This window comes from Mastacembelus armatus, chromosome 6, assembly GCF_900324485.2.
Source record: "Mastacembelus armatus chromosome 6, fMasArm1.2, whole genome shotgun sequence".
NCBI classification, from domain to species: domain Eukaryota; kingdom Metazoa; phylum Chordata; class Actinopteri; order Synbranchiformes; family Mastacembelidae; genus Mastacembelus; species Mastacembelus armatus.
The window spans coordinates 13115768-13136854 of NC_046638.1; the positions used below are offsets into that span (position 1 = coordinate 13115768).

The following is a 21087-nucleotide window of genomic DNA, read 5'->3' on the forward strand; positions in this document are numbered from 1 at the left end:
CCACTGTCAGACAAAGAAAGGTTCATCTTATCTTAAACATTACAACAGTATGGAGTTCAAAGAGCAATTACCTTCCTGCTTTACCTCACTCCCTTTTGTTGTCGGCCCATAAAGATAAACCTGTGTGGTAATTTATTATCCATGTTACACTTGAATATTGTACAACATTTTATGCTGCATTTGGTTATAACTCACTTGAGTGGTGGTTATTGCTATGAGTCTGTTTCTTATGTTCCATTTGGGCCACGCAGACACTAATCATGTTCACCGTGCCTTTCTCCTTTGCGGAACAGCCAAATAAGTCATGTGATGCATTTGCACACCTAGACAATGGGCACAAGTCAAGTCTTTGATGTGATTGTGTTTCAATTTTTATTTGACACAGAAATTGTTCTTATTCACAATACACCTTAAAAGCTATTTTGACATTTCTACAAAGAGGAACAATGATTGAGGAGATACAAGGAGCAGATTTTAATCAGGTGCCTCCTTTAATCCATGTCGTCTTGTTCCAGATTTGATTGACAGGTTGCTTTACCTATACATATTATGGCTTTAATCAGTCATCGCCATGGGAACGTTCTCTACATACAGCCTTATTGTCCAAATATGATACTTCTGTCTCCACAAAAGCAACATAGAAAGGTCCATAACGGCCAAAAATGGCGACCAAATTGGCTTCATTCTCGTGGTGTGTAATGTTATGGGTCATTTCACATTGTATAGGTCCACCCCCTATACACCGTCAATGTAGTCAACTCAATACTAAAAGCACGCTAAAAATAATATATAAATATAACATATTTGCGTCTAATTAAGCACACAATAAAAGAATAAAAATAAAAAAGGAAAATAAAATATGATGGTGAAAACAGAGAGTAGAGAAGGGGACTGAGCACACATTCATGTGTTGCACCCGTGCTGAACATCAGCGGACAGGAGCTATGATTAATGATTTTCACTGCTCATGGCTTGCCAGTCAGGAAGTCAAATATCTAGCTGCAGATGAAGATCTCCATACCCAGACTGGTGAGCTTCGAGACCAGTTTAGAGAGTATGATGGTGTTGGATCCCTAGTTGTTATTGTTTCAAAATTCCCCCCTCATTTTCCTCCTGCTGCAACTAACTAAACAAAGGATTCATGGGAGTATCTTGATTTTGGAGTTGTCAAATGTCAGCTCAGGCAGGTTGTACATAGAAAATAGAAAAAAAAGAAATTTAAAAGTTGCAGTTCAGCTGATATAAAATATATATATTCTATAAGATCTGTTGTTGAGGTTAAAGTTACAGTTACATTGGCAATGGAATAATTAATGGAATGCAAGGGTAACAGTCTAGAAGAAAAAAAGAGAAATAGTATGATGATTATTATAGTAATGCCTTACAATAACAACAATTTGGTCAAATGACACAGTCTGATCTTTCCTATTCAGCTCCAGAGATTGGAACTAAAGTTAACAATCATAGGTAGAATGACAAAGGCAATTGTTGAAAATTTCCAGCAGGCAGACAGATTCCTCCTGTGAGTACAGTCGATCAACAATTTCATAGCAATGTCGGAGATGCCAGAGAGACTGATTCCTGTGTACCTTAGCTTCTTCCAGTGGCTCCTGATGAGAGAATTCTTCGAGTCTCAGAGGTGACATGGTTTCCTCAGCCACTTAATCTGTGTGCAAAATCAGGTGATAGGTAGGTAGGGGAGTTATAAAGCATTTCTGACCCATATAGAGGAATCTCTACTACTTTTTGCTGCACAAAGTCAGATTGTTTAGTTTACATGTGATTACATGGGTAATTGCTTTTATTGTGCCAACAAAATTACATTTGCATGTGTAATATTTTATTCAGTGATCGCTTCATGTTGATTTAGGTGATTTTGACTGATAAGAATGGTGAGAGTAATCACTGTGCGAAAGGCGATTTTCCGACAAACGGTAAAGGCAGCATGCTGCTCAGGTCACCATAGTAACAGGACGCTATGCCACGCTGGTCAACTGGCAACTCTTTTCCTTATGTTAGAAATTAGCTACTGTTTAGCCTAATTACCGTTTTTTATAGGTTATAGATTGCATTATTATTGAGTAATTACTGGCTGAACTTCACAAAGGAGGCTTAATTAATTTTAATTACAATAAAAGTTACGATAGAGGTAGCTAACGTCAGCTGTGCCGAAATGCCTTTCCTTGTCTCAGACTACTCGTGGACACAGACAGACTCGACAGTTTACATAAATGTGCCTTTAAAAGGAGCTAAATTTGGGAAAGTGGACATTCTGTCTACAGACGAATACATCAAGGTAAAGTTACCTAACATCACCAACAATAAATATTGCTGTCCCTGATACACATTTGTCACATTTTAAGTCGGTTTTTCAACAGCGATACATGTAGCGTTACCGTTAAATACAAGGCTGTAATAACAAGGGTCGGGTATAGCGTTAACTATTAACGCCACATAATGTTTAACTATTAAATTTATTTTTTTTTATTTGACCAGCTCACATGCCTGCATTTTATAATGTGCATAATGGTATAACTAGATTTAAACAAATTTATTTAAGTGCAAGACCTTTGAAAAGCTGGTATGGTGTTTCATTCCATAAAGTACCCTTGAGGAACTTTCCACTTTCTTTTCTGCACAGGTGCATTACCCACCATATCTGTTTGAAGCCTTCCTGTTTGAACCTGTTGATGATGACAGGAGCACAGCAAAGATTAGAAATGGAGTGGCAGTCATCACTTTGCAAAAGAGGACCAGCAAAATGTGGGAGCATCTGATGATAAATACAAGTAGGAACATAATTTCACTAAACCATAAACCGAGCCATCTATTTTCCTCTTTCCCTATGCCCATGTAATGATAAATGATGACTAGTCCAATGCTCAAGAACATTTCAACAAAACTAGCATACCTAGCGTACTTTTAAAACAGTCTTGAACCCTACCCTCATTCAAAGAGCAGATACTTGAACATTGCATGAACACACTCCTGTGACTCTGCTGTCAACCTATACAACAAGAGTATGCAAACTGCTTCCTCTTGAAGGCCATTTGTACAGCATCTTCTCGTTGTACTATGTGAATGCTAATTTCTGTTTATTTCTAAAGCACATTGAAAAACAGCAACTGTTGATCACAGTACTGTAGACTCACAGAAAAAACACCATAAAACATTAAAAGACAGAAAAAGAAATGGAGTAACGTTTTGTCCAAAGATTATCTTTACAGGCAGGCAAAGAGGGGGCCAGCTTAACTTGCAGTGTCAGCTCATTCCAGAATTTAGGGGTGACTACAGAAAAGGATTGATCAGTCCTATTCTTCAGCTTTGATTTGAGGGTGACGAAAAGCACAGATCAGGAGACATGGTGCCCTAGCTGGAGAATAACGTTGTAAGAGGGCAGAAAAGTAGGGTGGGGCTGGCCGATTTAAAGTTTTAAAAGTCAACAAGAAAATTTTAACCTTAATCCTAAAGAGGAATGAGAGTTTGTGTTAAAAGCTGTGCTGCAGCACTCTGAACCAGCTGAAGGCGTGAAAGTGGGGGCTGACTAACACAAACACACAGGGCATTAAGGAGCCAAGGCATCTATAGGTAAAAGCATGTATGACCCTTTCAAAGTCTCTATTTAATAAAAAAGGCTTGACCTTAGTAAATAACCTTAGATGGCAAAACTAGCTTTTACAACAATTTATTTGCTTTAGGTTGATATACAATAAACCAATACTATCAGCTCCACACATACAAGATCCAGTAGGGTGACAAAAGTTTGCTGAGTGTGTTGTACACTTTGATGATCTGTTGTTAGTCCGTGCTGATCTGTCGCTGTCTTCCTGTGTGGAGTTTTTTGAAATTATTTCCTGTGTTGCCCTGGCTTATGCACTTCTGATTTACGTTTCTGTTCATCCCTCATTGATTTTATCTGCAGTCTATTTCTCTGTGTATATATACCTGCCTTGGTTCTTTGTTCTTTGCCAGATCCTTTATTAACTTAACCCCTGTGCACCGTTCAAATTCACTACCCTTTCGTTATGTTCGGGATGAAAAGATCCACTAAAATAAACTGCTGTAAAAATATATCAGATAAATATTTTTTCCAACTTTTTTAGCTTAAATCTGTTGATCAACTTCAGTTCTGATCAAAACTTCCTGCCACTGCGTTCACAAATCAGCTTTGCAGTTAGCTGTAATGGTTACCCCATGACGTATATCTTGTACTTGCTTTCCTTCGAACTCTAACTGGGAAAATGATTTGACTAAAATCATGTTTATTCCCAGCACTTAGATGCATCCTCTGCTGCAGTTTAAGGCACTGTATAGCATCAGTTCTGGTTTCCCCCAGATAATGTTAGGGACTAGCAAACATGACTAAGCAAATATAAATCAAGGTGTAGGACTGCATGTGGCCAGCGAGCTATAGGTTGAATACCCCCAGGTTAGGCTCAAAAATTGTTGGACAAAGATCATCAAAGTCTAAGCTGAAAAGCAAACACTTCTAGGACAATTTTTTAAGTCCTTGACTGGACTAAAAGTATAATATACAGCGCCTTTCCATACAATTAAGATACCATTATGCATCAATGTCTTTCAGGTGATAAAGACAAAAAGAAGGAGATCAGAGAACAGAGTCTATTAAAATACCAGGAAAAGCTTTCTGCAGCGTCCAGATCTAAGGCAGAGAAAGTGCAAACACAGAAAAAATATGCACTGGAGACAATGATGAAGGTATCACGCTCATGAACAACCAAGTGCCCAAAATTACAATTCAAAATCTACTCTAAATCTGGTTTATAGAGTTATGCTGTCTCTTCATCTTAGCTTGAAAAGGAAGAAAGAGACAGCATCCAGAAAATGAAAGACAATGAGCAAGAAAAAACTACAGCAGAGCTGGCAGCATGGCAACTAAGACAGAAACAAAGAGCAGAGGACGAAGCCCAAGTAAAACTCCAAAGTCAAGAGGACTATCAACACAAAAAGAAAACAATGACAGAGATGCAGGAAAATGGATGCTCAGATGGCAAAAATGTTAAACTAGGTGAGTAATTTCCTGTGTGATCAACTCTAATCCTACACTTGCTGGTTATGTTATGTTAATAAATGTATTGCTGTGTTTAGATCAAAGAGACAACAGTGACACCAAGTACAAAAAAAGACAAGCTGGTCTGTCCGCTCCAAGACTCACTGGAAACATTCAAGTCACATTTACCCCACGTGTTTTCCCAACAGCCCTTAGGGAATCTAGAGTGCCAGAGGAGGAAGAGGTGAGAGCCTTTTTTTCTGTCGTTTTGAGAGTTTTTTCTTTTTGCAGTACAGCAATACCAATAATGTGGTAAGACCCTTTTTCAGCTGAACATAATGGCAGAGGGATAATTAAGTTTTGACTTACTGAAAAACTAGGATCGGCCACTAAAAATGACCACAAGAGAATTAAGATGTTAAGATCAGGGCTTAATTTGAGCCGGATCTTGCTGGAACACTAACTCTCCTATTCTGAAAGGGTGTGTTCCGGTAACTGTTTGCTTGGATACAGTAACTCATAACTCAGACGGAATTTATTAATAAACACTAAAATGCAATAAACAGCACAACTAAATCACATATTAGTTTAATGATTATTGTGGGGTTTTATTATATACTTGAATATTTATTTATTAAAAAATACAGCGAATAGAGAAATGTTTGGTGGGTAATCTTATGGTACAAAGCCTATGTCACATTTCAGACAAAAGGCGCCAGTTAGCCAAAATCATAAAAAATAGCAGCAATCAAAATGTCAAAAAGACGGTCTAATCTACTCTCATATTTTACAAAAAGAGATTATTATTGTGCAACTAAACAACCTTGAAACACGGCACATGAGGCTAATGGCAAGGGATATACAACTGGAGCAGTGAGTGCCAGGACAACCTAGCTTTCAGACTGGGGCAGAAGGACACGGCTAGACGAGAGGACCAGCCTGAAGAAGCACCTGGGATGTCGCATGTGGAGGAGGATGACAACGAGGATGAGAGTGATTTCAATGGAGAAGAGTCGGTAGTGTCACTCACAGCAGCTAATCAGTTTATGCCAGTATTCCAGGATGGCCTCTACCTTTTTCTGTGTGTATCACCACAGCCTCCAGTGAGTTCAGCCTTGTTACCAGTCGCTGAACCAGTTTTTTGCATCAGTTTGTCTAGCCGCCCTGCATCCTTCTGCTTTATGCTGCCTCCCCAGCAGGCTGCAGCAACCTGCATAGTGTTTATTTGCTGTTTATTGTTGCTGCTGCTGTTCATCCCAACTGGTCAAGGTAGATGGCTACCCAAGCTGAGGCTGGTTCTGCTGGAGGTTTCTTCCATTAAAGGGAGTTTTTCCTCTCCACTGTTGCCAAGTGCTTTCTCATAAGGGATTTGTTGGGTTTCCATGTAATGTGCCTTGAGATGATTGTATTGTAATTTGGCGCTATACAAACAAACTGAATTGAATTGATTAAAACCACTATAATCCTGATGCAAACTCACTGCACAGACACCTCAAACATACTACTGTGTGTGACATTTTGAATTGCTACAACCGTATGAGCATTAAGGATTAAGCGATTTTAAGAAAGACCCCTGTTGAGTCTTGGCAAAGATTTAGCTTTTTGTGTTTGGGAAATCTTATAACCTATCAAAGAAATCCCTAAAATATAAAACAAGCCCAGAAAATACCAATATTCTAATATTATATATGCTTGAAAGCTTGAGTTGGGAATTGTATTTACACTAAGTTTGCACTTTTTATATTTTAACCAACCAGTGGCTCAAAAAACAAGCTGAAGCCAGGCATACTGTAAATGCAGATGCTGAAGAGCTAATGGACTTAAGGAAGGAGGACAGAACCCCTGACTGGTTAAAAGATAAAGGAGAGTAAGTAAAGTCTGATCTCAAAACTTTTTAACTGTATTTATTGTTGACCTTCTTACCCTATGCAGTCACTAAATTGACTCTTTACATCAGCAAATTTTTTGGGACTGGGGACTATCTGAGTGCAGTGAACGCCTACAACCAGGCTATCAGGCTCAACAGAAAGATCCCTGCTCTGTATTCAAACAGAGCTGCATGTCATCTGAAGCTTATGAATCTTCATAAGGCCATTGAGGATTCCTCTCAGGTCTGTACTGTCTGTGTGTTACGTGTGTGTTAACATACTCTGTGATTGTCTATACACAGTGTATACCAAATCAAAGCTTCACTGAGTGTGTTGGTGTCATAGAACTTGGAAATAGCAAGCAAGAAGTTACATGTTCCTTCAGGAATGAATAAAGTTAATCACATCTCATCTCACTATTAAATGTTGCAGTAACAGGATTTGGTATAAAAAGAGTATCTTAGAGAATCAGAGTCTCTCAGAATTAAAGATGGGCAGAGGCTCACCAGTCTGTGGAACACTGTCTACAAATCCTCAAACAACAACGTTAATAAGAATAAGGACTTTAAATATATCATCATTTACAGTAGATGATATCATCAAAAGATTCTGAGACTCTGGAGTAATCCAGACAAGGCCAAAACACTATATTTGATGCCCATGATTTTTGGGCCCTCAGATAGTACTGCATTAAAAACAGACATGATTCTGTGATGGACATCACTGCAAGCCATAAGTTGGCTTCTCTGTTTGAGCAACTGGCTCAGAGCAAAGAAAGAGAAATAATGGGAACTTGTGTTTTTCTATGTTCTTTTTTCCATGGAAAGGCGGGCCTGAGTCTCACATAATGTGACACACACATACATAATGCAGCCATTGGTAATTCATTTTATTACCTCTAGCTGTGTGGCTTAAAAAAAACTTATATGAGTGGATGAAAGTGAGAATCAAGGATGTCCATAATCTCTCTGTCTGAGAGCAAGTGAAAACCATTAATGGGTCTTTTGATAGCAAAGCTGTGTTAAGATCATGTTTGTAAGTAGGAATAAACACCTTCCTACACGTTTTTCTTCAGGCACTTGATCTGTTGACTCCACCAGTTGCTGCCAATGGAGCTGCCAGAGTCAGAGCCCATGTTCGCAGAGGATCTGCTTTCTGCCAGTTAGAGCTTTATGCAGAAGGTTTGATTTAGTTACCATTTACAATATAATTATACATTTTGTATGTTGTTTTTGATAGTTTACACAGAAACAAAAAATCAACACTTATTACTTGTGTTTAAAGACTTGAGGGCATAGTAACAATGCATCACTGAAGTATGTTTTTTTCAGAATGATGACAGAATGGCTAAACAGACCACAACCTACAAGCTAATCTGCCTGTACTTGTGCTTCCTTAGGCCTACAAGACTACGAAGCTGCTTTAAAGATCGACCCTCACAGTGAAACGCTGCATGCAGACGCACAGAAAATTAGAGACATTATTCAAGGCACTGCAGCTAACCCTGAGACACAATGAGAAGGTGTACTATAGAAGATGTACTATACGTGTGACTGTTTGCATTACCAGTAGTAAACGATAACAGAGAACCAAGGCTGACGCATATTCATAAATGTAACTATACATTCAAACACTAGGTTTAATCCCTGCTGCAGCCAGTACAAGATAGGCTCTAACCCTGCTGACTTACTGGAAGCTGAGAAAGTTGTTTCAGCTATAGATCTAAACAATGACAATGTGCATTACCAGACAATATGATGTAATAGTGCAAGTGAGATATAATGCAAACTTTGCAGTGAGCACCCTCATGTGGTCAAGTGCTGCAGTCCCTAAAATGAAATTCAAATAATGGACACTGATACCACCATGATTATTACTAGAATAAGTCTTTTTTTCAAAATGATTTTTTTAAGTATCAGTATGCACATTTTAACACAGTTTTTAAATTACCATTAGTCAGCTTCAATGTTGGCTGTGCTTGTGTGGTACCGTAGTGCACATAAAACTACAACCTTTTTCCAGTGTATTTCTGAAATGGGTTTGGCTGCAGGCCTCCACTGATTTTTAGAGCATGGTTATAGACCAAAAAGTATGCACATTAGAGGAGTTGGTATACTTAGTTGTATACCAACCACGGACATGGTGCTGAAGAAGAGTAAAGAAATGGTGGCATGAGAAAGAGTAAAGAATTTTCTATCTCACTGCACAATCCAAACAAAATATGTAACATTTGGATTTATAAATCTGTCAGTGTGTGATACTACTATTGAGAGGGCCAGTACATTAAAATTTTGAGATGTGGTTTGATGAAAAAATGGAATGGTCTGTGCATGTGGCCAAAACTAATACTGTACTCGTGACTTGTTGATGCTGGTGATCAGTGTACATTCTGTGATACTGACCCAGAGTAATTTTGACTGCTACTTATCCGGTAAGTTTTTGGGTAAGATGTATAGGAGTTTGATTTGAATAAAACATTTTTCCTCCAGTCATAGTGAAAGACATTACAAAAACCTGAATTGTGAATGTGTGTGTGTGTGTGCGTGAATATATTTGTTAATTTTAATTTTCAACTTATTGATAAAACTGAAGACAAAAATATAAGGCCCCTGTTTTTAGTAAAAAAAAATGTTTTCAGGGCAGGTGTGAAGCCAACTCCAGAGTGTGGGTCTAATGAATCTTGTCCAAGTTTTCATAGCCCCCCTAACAAACTTATTGAGGCTAAGGAGTGGTGTGAAACCAACTTGTGGGGATAAATATAGAACTTCCCCAACTTCCCGTTTAGACTGAAGAAGTCAGTTATAAGTGGTGAAACATTTCTACCTATAAAGTAGAAGTCGAGTTGCCATGACTCGTCTTCTAGATTATTCCACCAATGACACATCAGTTGGTGAGGAACAGAGGAATGTTAACAGCTCTAGACACAAACGAGTGTTTGTGATTATCTAACCTCACTGATCATAGGTTCCCATCAGACCAATCGCTTCCAACCCATCCTCACTCCACCCTGCTAATTCTACATGATGGTATTCAGTTGATTTCACACCAAAATAATTTGGAAATTGTTGCTTTTCTTTGTAAACACAGACTTTCTGTGGAAGCCTTTCTTTTTTTTTTTTTGCTGTGACTCTTAAGTGCAAATTGAGGTCAACTGATCAGACCACACAGTCGGTCAGGACCCAGCACCACTGAGACATGGGAAAGCTGTGTGAAGGTGTGAGTTTCCAGATGATACTGGAAATGGTGGTGGTTGTGGTGCTTTATTCTAAACCCAACAACAGACCTTCACATTCCCTTAACATGACATAGATCATAACTGAACGCTGGTATAAATATATACAAGCTTGGGTCCACAGAAAAGATTTTTTGTCATGCACTGATTTAAGCAGATCAGAGCTCCAGTCCTGTGTGATTGTGAAGGACCACTTGAAGGCCTCGACCACACACCCTGCCCTCTGTGTGGGGGCACAATTGAAATCTGTAAACACCCTGCAAAGCCGCTTTTCTTGTTTTTTCTTCTACCAATTTTCTAATCTCCTAATCAAATGTGCCAAAAGCTTCTCGAAGAATTACAAATGGTTAAGATTCAGTGTCAAAAGAATAGCATCATTAAGTGGCTTTGATTTGGAGTGGAGCTGCAGTTTGAGTGAATGATGATAGGTGAATGACTTCTCTGGCATTTGAAAAGATAAACACAATTTCACCATGCATAGAGGAGTGAAAGAATTGAAGTTTTATTACAAAAGATTAATCAAAAGATACAAAGGATATTCTTGCAAGTGGAAATGAAGCAAATGAAGGTGCATACATAAGGCACTGCTGGGAACTCACTGGGAAGCTTAGCTATCCTATGGTAAAAACATTCACATTACTTTTTATCCTAGAGGCACAATTCCAAACAAAATCTTACATGTTTTACATAAGTGGCAGGTATTTTCCACAGCATGCAACCACTAGTGTTAGGATGGCTATACACTGAACCATTTTATGCTGAATAATCCTCAACTGTGTTGTCAATACCATTATTTTACTGTTGCATGTTTGATATTTACGATCTCTGATCAGGAAGGCTCCAAAGAGTAATGCCAATAATCAAATATTGCATACTTTTACAGCTCACAAACATAGCAGTGCACCACAATACAACCAGAGCCATGTTGGACTGTTGAAAAAGAAGACAAGCTTGTTGAATTATGGCAACTACATGAGTGTCTTTTTAACGTATAATGCAAAACATACAAAGGCGTGAGTCATAAAGTCACATGGGCTCATGGAAGTTAGTATGAAATCTTGTGTCTGTGGAATAGCCAAGATAAAATTGTTACTACAAACAGCAGTGGTGTCCTGGTCTGGCTGAATTGTCTAGCGTTTGTGTTTTGAGGATCATAATGTTAAAAACCTGTTGAAACTGTCCTTCCTTCTGTGATCTTTCACATTTTCATAATAGTTGAAGATATTAAAACTGTCTAGTGTGCAACATTTTTGTAAGTAAAAAATTGGCAAAAAGTGAGTCTTATGTGACAACACACACACATTAGATGGTTCCAAAAGTCTTCATTTGTCTCTTTAGCACAAACTGTGTTTTCCTCTCCTGGCACCTGACCTTTCTCTGGCTACTCAGCATTTCTGTCTTTCTCATCATTTTTACTGCCTGACGGCTCTGATTAATCGTGATTAATCACAATTTAATCGCACATTTTTATCTATTCTAAATGTACCTTAAACTAATACTTTTCAAGTTTTTAATACTCTAATCAACAAGGGCATGGACAAACATGGATGCTTAATGCAAATGTCTGTTTATTATTAGTGAAACCACCCTAAACATACAGCATAAAGAACATAGACATGTTTCAAAGATGGTAGATGTGTTTTTCAAAGAACTTGTTCATGTCTATTAATCACATGAAAAAAACAACAGAAAAAACACAGGGTCCCATTATTTCTCTTTCATTGCACTGAGCCAGTTGCTCAAACAGACAAGCCTGTTTACATTTTCAGATGACAGGGCAGCTCACTTTTTCTTTCTCCATTTCTATTTGCTGCTGCACTCTTTACTGTCTATGGCTGCATTTTAAATTTCTCCTACTACGGGCTAGGCCACAGGTCAAACAGGAAATGCGTGCTGCGTTAATCACACGTTAATAAAATTGTGTTAACGTGTTATTAATAAACATTAAATGTCTACAATTTCTGTTGAACTTCTTGACCAGTCAGTATAGGCATTTTAAAACCATTCTCCCTGACACTTTTATGTGGATAATGGCTCAAATGACCAACATGAACAATGTTGCTTGTAGTGACAGAAAATTATCATTAGACTCTGCAGGTCCCAACTGCTCAGTGTTGGTTTTGCTGTGTCCACATGAAGCCAGAGCTCTTTTGCCTCGTTCTAAAAATTCTGTAAACACGGAGTCACCTCAGGAAATATCTGCATACACACAAGATCACTGAAACCGACTGAAAATGATGTAGTATACATGCCAGACCAGTATGTGGCGCTGTAATTCTGCCAGAGATACACAAAAAAACAGAGAAGACAACTTGGGGCATGCGCATAAACCTTGCGCGCTGTATACAAACCAACACAAAACAAACATGGTGAATGCAGCAAGACCAAGAGTGTTTGTATGGACTGACGATGAAGCAGAACTTCTACTCAGACTTACACCGGAGCATGTAGTCCGACATTGTTGGCGCTATTAAGTGACGTGGCAGTGTCTGACTTGAAGCAAGACGTGGGCTGATGACATCATCATTTCAGAAAATATGTTCATTTGTAGAGCTGAAGTAGACTTGAAATAGTCTGTGGTAGTACTTGTTAGGAGGCTCCTGGCGGTTCTGTTGGGCTTCCAGGGTAGCAAGTAACCTGGTTTGGATTAAGTGATCAGTAAACTCATGCTCTAACACTTGTTGGAGCAGTGTGAAATCTCTCTGAACACTGGGGTGTTGACGTTCAATGAAATCAGTAACATCATGATCGGATGTTAACCTGATTAATTCAGTAGACTTTGTCATAGGCTGTAGCCTGAGGAAATCGTTGTCATGTCCCTGGTTCTGGACTTCCTGGTTTGGACTTTTATTGTGTTTTGGTTTCTTGTGTTGCCTGGGGGTTTATCCCAGGTAGCTTTGTGTTCATTGTTTTCACCTGTGTCTGCTCTCCCTGTTTCTCTGCCCTTGTGTCTCTCTTCCTCAGCAACTAGGTGACTGGCCACACCTGATCCCAATCAGTCCTCTGGGCTGGTGTATATACCTGCCATCTGCCTCACCTAGCCTGGGACCATTTCTCTGCTCTTCCCCGTGATCAGTCGTTTGGCTTCCCAGTGTGCGTCCTCCGATAGCTACCTCCTCCCTTGTGTTTGCTTCCTTGTGGCTCCTGTTTCCTCTGTCAGTGTCGTTACTTACCTGTTCTTGTGTGTGTCTTCCTTCCCCTGTATGTTCCTGGTTACCTGCTGTCATGAGAATCTGGTGTTCCTGGCTATTCCTAGTGTGAGATAGTGCACTTCCCTGTGCCTCCGTGGTCTCTCTCAGTTTCAGAACTCAGTGTCTCTCAAGTAAGAATGGATGTCCTGGGATCCCACTGGACCTGGATCAAAACATTTGATGTGTCGTGCAAGTTTATCAAGATCACACATGGTGGGATGCTGATCAGTATGATCAGGAAGGAATGGAGTGGGCGTTAGTGATGATGTTACAGGAAGATCATGGATTCTCAAAGAAGCATGCTGAGGGGACAGCTGTGCACCTGCTTGTTGGGTTTTCAGGTCCACTAGTTTACCTCAGTAAGCAGGTGCAGTCAACTTCTCTTCGCGTTGAAGAACTCTCAAGTTATGCTCTGATTGGTGAATAGGAATGGTAGGCGAGAACAGGCAGTGTAGTGAAATAACCAATCACAGATGCAAGTGCTTTCAATTGATCCAGTAAAGCACCAACTGGCTGCAAGGCACACGGTGGGTGCTCAGAATTTTTGCACAAAACCTTAAAATAATTTCAAACAAAATTTTAAAAGTGTTACAGAAACCCATAAAATTAGTTTCAAAGAAAAACATGACAATGATGAATTAATGTCAAAATTATTTTCCATTTATTAACAAGCTTTTATGTGACAATATTGCTATTTGATAGAAATTGCCTTTTGCAGCATTTTTCCCCAACACCCTTCTTTCACAGTTATCTTAAAAATAAGAAAATAGTTAAAACTATAGTAATAAAAAAAAAAATAAACATCACTGTTTTGTGCCAGCAACCATGGATGGATTATAAATTGGCCACAGGCCCAGAGGTGCTTGTCAAAAGTCAGAAAACTGTAGTACAAAGCTACAGAGAGATGTGAAATCACCAGACAGAAAATATTACCATAAGGAGACAAAAATATTAACAAGAATCATAACATCGCTACAAATAAATGCAAATTTACCACCACAAGGCACAAAGACACAAAATGAGGATTAGCTGCTCATTTAGTAATGACACAATCATTATGAATTGAAAACATTTGTCCCTTGACATCATGACCTGATGATGATAATCTTTTAGCTGACAATAATCATAAATATTCTTAATAGGAATAAAACAGCCTCATTTTTTTAACCTTGCATAGCTGTAGTATGTGTGAATAGTAACTAATACTGTATTTTAATGTTGGTCCTCATGGTGGTACTTGGAGAGCCAAATAATTTGCTGAGGTGGTGTTTGGTGTTAAAAGTTTGAAGACCACGAATTTAGGTGGTCAAGGAGCAGATGCAGTCTCCATGGCGTTGAGGGGGTTGGAGGGTAACAGCTCTAAGGAGACTGCAGAGTGACAATTAAGACTTTAGTCTTTGCATCCCGGTTCGCGCTCTGGATTGTCAAACTTTCCATCCATCCATCCATCTTCTACGGCTTATCCGGGGCCGGGGCAGTAGCCGAATCAGGGATACCCAGACTTCCTTCTCCCTGGACACTTCCTCCAGCTCTTCCGGGGGGACACCAAGGCGTTCCCAGGCCAGCCAGGAGACATAGTCCCTCCAGCGTGTCCTGGGTCTTCCCCGGGCCCTCCTCCCGGTGGGACATGCCCGGAACACCTCCCCAGGAAGGCGCCCAGGAGGCATCCGAAACAGATGCCCGAGCCACCTCAACTGACTCCTCTCGATGTGGAGGAGCAGCGGCTCTACTCCGAGCTCCTCCCGGGTGACCGAGCTCCTCATCCTATCTCTAAGGGAGCGCCCGGCCACCCTGCGGAGGAAGCTCATTTCAGCCGCTTGTATCTGCGATCTCGTTCTTTCGGTCATGACCCAGAGCTCATGACCATAGGTCTCATGACTTTATATTGGCTAATAAACTCGGCCATATTTCTAAAGATGAGAGCCGCACCATCCAAAGATGCCACCCCACACTATCATACCTGATTTTCCCCAGAAGGTTGCCCAATTGTCTATGAAGCCCACATCATTTGCTGGACACCACCTAGACAGCCAGTGACAGAACAGTGACATGCAGATAAATATGTCATCGCTGGTCATCACTCCTGTACTGTGGAACCAGCACCCAGCCTGGGTTCAGGACACTGTACTTTTAAGGCTAGAGTTAAAACCTTCCTTTTTGACAAAGCATATAGTTAGGGCTGGCCTAGACTGCCTGAAGACTCTCCATTGGTGCACTGAGCTCCCCTACTCTAATCATCACTTCCCTTCCCCTCTCCTCCCACCTCACATGTATATTCCACCACTCATTGTTACTAACTTTGTGCTCTCTCTCTCCCCTAGTTTGTGCTCTCTCCCTCTCTCTGTTCTCTCTCTCTGTACCTTCTGCAGGTGTCCCTGGTCCTGGACAGCAACAGCATATTGCTGATGTGCAGTTACTGGCCCCACCAACCTGCAGTGTCTATTTGTTGTTTATTGTTGCTGTTCTTTTCTCTCTCCTCTATCCACTCACCCCAACCAGTCGAGGCAGATGATCAAACTGAGCCTGGTTCTGCTTGAGGTTTCTTCCATTAAAGGGAGTTTTTCCTCTCCACTGTCACCAAGTGCTTGCTCATAAGGGATTTGTTGGGTTTTTCTTTTTTGTAAAGATTCTTTTTTTGAGATGACTGAATTGTGATTTGGCGCTATAAACTGAATTGAACTGACTCGTTCGAGTGGGGCAGGAGAAGGTGAACGCTGAGAAGGAGATAGGAACCTAACACCCCTCCTCTGTTACAACCCCTCAGGGGGCGTGGTCTCTGGGGACCCCGGCTTCCCAGACAGTGTGCAGAGGGATCAGGCGATGGAACCCGGGCCTCCTGAGGCAGTGATGACCAGTCTCCGGTGGTGTGTCTCTGCCAATGCCTGTCTTGGGCAAACTGGCTCCTCCTCCTGTACTGATGGGCAGTCCCTGACAGCTGACCTGCAGCCAACTCTGCCACAGCTGTATGCACAAGAAAAACACTGTTCTATCTGCGCATCATACTCAGGTTGATAAGCCCCCGCTGAGGAGGGGTGATGTCTGGCATCATCATTGCTGTAGCTTTGCGCTCTCAGATCTCTCATATCCATCTGTAATTCATCCATCCTTGCAGAAAGATGCTCTACCACACTGAGGAGCCTACCTGTTGTATTAGGGATACAGTCTGCCCCCGCTTCATCAGTGGTGGAGAGCACAGCCAGGGTTGTTGGTTGAGGAGGGGAATAAGGGCCAGTCTGCGCCCCCACCACCAGGGCCAGTCTAGCCCGCTCACAACAACCTACTATCAGTAGGGCCTCTTCCATGTCAGTAGCCCCCTGTTCATGACATTGAGCATGGAGGCCAGGGTACAATCCAACGAGAAAACGCCTAAATATTCCCGCATCCTTTGCCACCACATTGTAATCCGGAAAAGCCTCCGCAACAAATCTAGAGATATCCGCAGCATAGAGCTTCAAACTCTCATTAGCTAGGCAAGGTCGAGCAGCGACACAGGATTGAAAATACAATATAAACTGTTTCTCTCATTCAGTTTTTCTTTAACCAGCTCAAAGGCACTTTGTGTAATGCAGGAAGGCTATCCCACAGAAGGAAAGCTGCACCTTCAAGTGTAGTCGGCAAGAGAGCAGCCAAGGTAGCCGCATAGCTCCGTCCTCCCGCTCCACGGGTTTGGGCCTGCACGGCAGCCTCAAACTGCTTGATCCATGTAGCAAAGGGCTTACAGCCGTCGCCACAAAACGGCAAAGAGAGCTCCACCTTGATATTACACATCTCATTGGTCCATGCCGGCCTGTATTTGCAATACTCATCATCCATTATCGTCCACAAAGCATCCACGCCATCCTCCTATTCTTGTGAACCTAAGCACCCTCTAGTGTCTGCCTAACGGGGGGGCACGTACCCCTCACAGGACCACGTAAAAACAGCGCACATTAACACAGCTCAGACACCCGCTTACAGTACTAATAGTAAGGTAGTAAGGGCTGTGGGGCCCTAAAAAGGCTCTACAGTAAGCTAGACTTAAGAGCTACTGTGAAGTTAATGGGGCAGCAACAGGCTAATCCCTAACACTAAGATGGCATCCATGGTAAGTCTAAAGTGATTTAGCAGACTGTGAGCAGAACCAGGTAAGTAGTTAAATGAAGATTCAGGAGAGTGAAGAAATTAATGATAAACAAGCAGGAAAAGCATCAAAGAGCAGTTTTATTTCACAGAAATTCCAATGTGCACACATGAGGCAGCAGGGAGAAATAATTATGTTTTATGCAGCCATACTTTTTGAAACAACTCAGAATAATTAGCCTGATATACTTTAAATGTGACGTTGATCCACAAGTAGACTGTTAAATTGGTGTCAAATGTAATAAAAAACAGAATCTACCTAATGACCTTAATTCAGCCATAGAAAAAGGTCTTGTAGGCCAAATTTACATTGCAGCTTAAACTGCTTAGTTATTTGATCCATATGGTGCATAGAAATTATGCTTTATTGTCATTGTGAAGAACATACCAGCTGCACAAGTTCCACTCAGATTTAGACCCCCCTCCTTCCTAATCTTTCTTTTGCCCTCCTTTTCTACCCAGCTGAATAACCACTAAAGGTAAATTCAATCATAATGACCCTGGACCATCCATACAGAACCTGATTAGATACGCAACCCTCTGCTTAATGAGCTGAAAAACCGCAGTGTGTGTGTGTATCTGTGTGTGTTTGTGACATGTCTGTATTTTGCTCCTTTAGTCACAGCTCTGTATGGTATCGTTTAACACCCACAGTAACCCACACATACACACACCAGGAGTTATATGTTGTTGTTTGTAGGTGATGTGTTGCTTATGTAACTCATAATCATGTGTGGGTGCAACAACCAGTTCGTGTAAACTGGCTTATCATATGATGAGCCATGGCTGCTGTTAAAAAACATAGTGAGACTCAAACATAAGCCAGACTTTGTTGTTAGTGAGTGAACCTGAACCACAGAAAAACCACCCAAACCAAACGTCTGATGACCTCCCAAAAATGTATGTTTTTACAATTGTAGTCACTAGAAAAGGACTTTTAATGTAAGCAGATAAAGAAAAATTGAGTTAGGAAAATATCGGCAATGTGAGCAGCAAACTGAGTTATATAGGTGGTGATGGTTGGTGGCCATTGTTCTGACAGTAGGATTTGCATTTATATTAAGCAAAGCTAGCAGTGTGTCTCTCTTTAATTCAACCTGAACTATCTATTACATAACAACTATTAGATGAACTATAAGATGATCATATTTGGTACAGATATTAGGATGAACGACAATATACATTGTTTTTTCATGGAAGAAGAGTTTCCCATTGTCAGGCCAAATTTTCAGTTTGTCCAAAATGTTTGTTTATAACCATGTCTTATTTATACTGAGTCACCTGTCTAACCTGAATTCTGAATTCTGTAAACAGGATGCTCTTTTGCCTATACAGAAGGTGAAGGTGAAGGTGAAGGTGAAGGTGGTATGGTGGTAAGCTGCTCAGCTCTTTAAGTTGGACCACCAGGACACAAATAAGACACTATGTTATAAAAAGTTCCATTGAATAGACAATGAACCCCAACTTCAAAGGTGTTGAACTACTGACCACTGACTTATAAAAAGAAATTGGGGTTTGAAATGGTTATTGAGCATGTGCCAAAAAGATATCCAGTTTGTTTTCTTTGTATAGCACAAGTCCTCAGGCATCTGTAGTCCAAATGGACCTGACCTTAGTGCTCCTTTACTGCTGGTTGAGTCTAGTGTTGTCCGTGTATAAAGTGAGGCTTATTTTGCTGTTTTAATTCACTATAAAATATATTTACTGTTATTTCCCTTTTCTTCCCTCCCCTTCCTATTCTCTCAGCCCCTTCCTATCTTTCCTCTGTCCTCCTCTCTGCTGCCTGATAATAAACAGCCTGTCTTGCCTCTGTGAATCTGTTCAGAGAGTGTGTGTGAATGATACACTAGCCCCTTTTAAAATGATAGACTCCTGGGGGTCACCCTGTAGTTCCAAGTAGCCATTGTTAATGCACTACTCACAACCCCTCTCAGCTGCACTTGACAGGCCATTGGTATGGTGTGTGTGTGTGTGTGTGTGCGTGTGTGTGTGTCCTGTGTTTTCTCTGCAGGTAGAAGAAGCCAGCAGATCACTCTGTGCCGTCCAGCATGCCTCACTGCCTCTTTTATAAAGACTCTCTCTCTCTGGATGAAAGGAGCCTGGATACTTAAATCCAACTGCTACCCACTACCACTAACTTCCCTTTTCACCACATTTTCCATGGAAGTGAGCAGCAAAGTCAGTGGAGGAGAGGGAGCAAGAGAGCGAGGCAAAAAGACACTGGAAGAGAAGGACAAGGTATTCAATAAAATAATGAAATTAAATGAATCTTTACAATGTCTTTCTGCTAAGTAATTGCATACATGAATGAAAAAGACATGCAAATGCTTTTCTTGACCTGCTAAAATCTGTTCAGCTGTGTTTGCTTTGGTCATGTGGACAAAAATGTCTTGTGAAGTAAAATTTGTTAGGGACAATGAGGAAAGAACGGTAATTTACTTCTACAAAATTTTCTCAAATCAAATTTGGAATACTGAACTAAAGACAGGAATTTCATTGTGAACATAATTATGGAAAACTGGACACCCAGTCTCTAATTCAGATATAAGTTGGTATTGCCCTAGGACCTCTACAAACTGACCTAAAGATAGAATTTTAGGAAGCTAATAACCCAACCCAATAATTGACATTACCCAAATATATACACTACCCAGACAGTTTCTGATTAAAAATACCATGATTAGTGACATGATTCAGAATTCCAGCATCCTGAAGGTCCAAGATGTCCACCTCAGCAACTGGTGCACCTAGGCAGAGAAAGAGTAAGAGGAGAGCTACACTGTTAACCACAATCACAACAGATGCCCTTTACAAAGCCCTTCAGATAACAAAAAGCTCAACAGACTGAAGGTATAATGACCACTTCTCTTTTTTAGATACGCCATAGCAATTGATATGTTCCAGGTGGGTCTCCCAGATATCTGTGTACCCAGTCACATGAGCCAAATAAAGTGTGTCTTGTATGTCATGTGATTCATAGGGTGCTGCACTGTCACAGGCATATTTCCAGAGTACTAAATGAAGTAGAATAAGACCACAGGTATCCGGTTTGACTGTTGTCATGTCAATAGCCCGTTTGGACTTCCCATCAGACTGTAGTTATTGGTGAGGCGGTCCCTACTTACCTACTGGAACCTAACTGTAGGTTCAGTAGGTCGTTTTTATCCTACAGATTGTCATTGTCATCATTACATACATTACGTAAGTTATATCCTTCAGTTTACGCACAAAACTACTGAGTTATATTTAGGTATTAAAATGATAAAACATTTCAATTAGGTTTAGGAAATAAAACATCCTGGTTAGGATGCATTAGATGCAAACAACATCCCTACCTCCATAGAGGCCCAGAGAAAGGAGGACACACATCTAAAGACAGCCTTCGAAACCTGTGGCTACCCTAAGTGGGCTTTCAACAAGGCAACATCCACATCAGGCAGAAAAACAAGAGACACAGCTGAGCCTTGAGATCCACCGAGGAAAATCGTGGTCATTCCCTATATAGCAGGTGTTTCAGAGAGGCTTAAATGGATTTTTGGGAAACATCAAATACCACTTCACTTCAAAACCACCAACACATTGAGACAGAGACTGGTTCACCCTAAAGACCGGACACCAAAATAAAAGAGGAGCAATGTAGTATATGCTGTCCAGTGTAAAGAAGAA

General features: G+C 40.6%; 1 protein-coding gene across 1 annotated transcript; it reads left to right on the top strand.

The window, feature by feature from the left end:
- Nucleotides 1-2000: 2000 nt before the first annotated feature.
- dnaaf4 (dynein axonemal assembly factor 4) lies at nt 2001-9240 on the top strand. Its single transcript, XM_026311814.1, has 9 exons — nt 2001-2296; nt 2642-2789; nt 4586-4719; nt 4813-5029; nt 5110-5255; nt 6769-6878; nt 6969-7122; nt 7955-8060; nt 8279-9240. Exons 1-9 carry the CDS (start codon nt 2174-2176, stop codon nt 8395-8397), a joined length of 1257 nt encoding a protein of 418 aa, XP_026167599.1. The 5' UTR covers nt 2001-2173; the 3' UTR covers nt 8398-9240.
- Nucleotides 9241-21087: the final 11847 nt, after the last annotated feature.

What these genes read in the sequence shown, in the direction of transcription:
- dnaaf4 (XM_026311814.1), top strand. Translation starts at nt 2,174, where the DNA reads ATGCCTTTCCTTGTCTCAGACTACTCGTGGACACAGACAGACTCGACA. An exon ending in GCATCTGATGATAAATACAA is followed by an intron (nt 2,790 to 4,585) that starts GTAGGAACATAA and finishes AATGTCTTTCAG; the next exon opens with GTGATAAAGACAAAAAGAAG. An exon ending in TGGCAAAAATGTTAAACTAG is followed by an intron (nt 5,030 to 5,109) that starts GTGAGTAATTTC and finishes TGCTGTGTTTAG; the next exon opens with ATCAAAGAGACAACAGTGAC.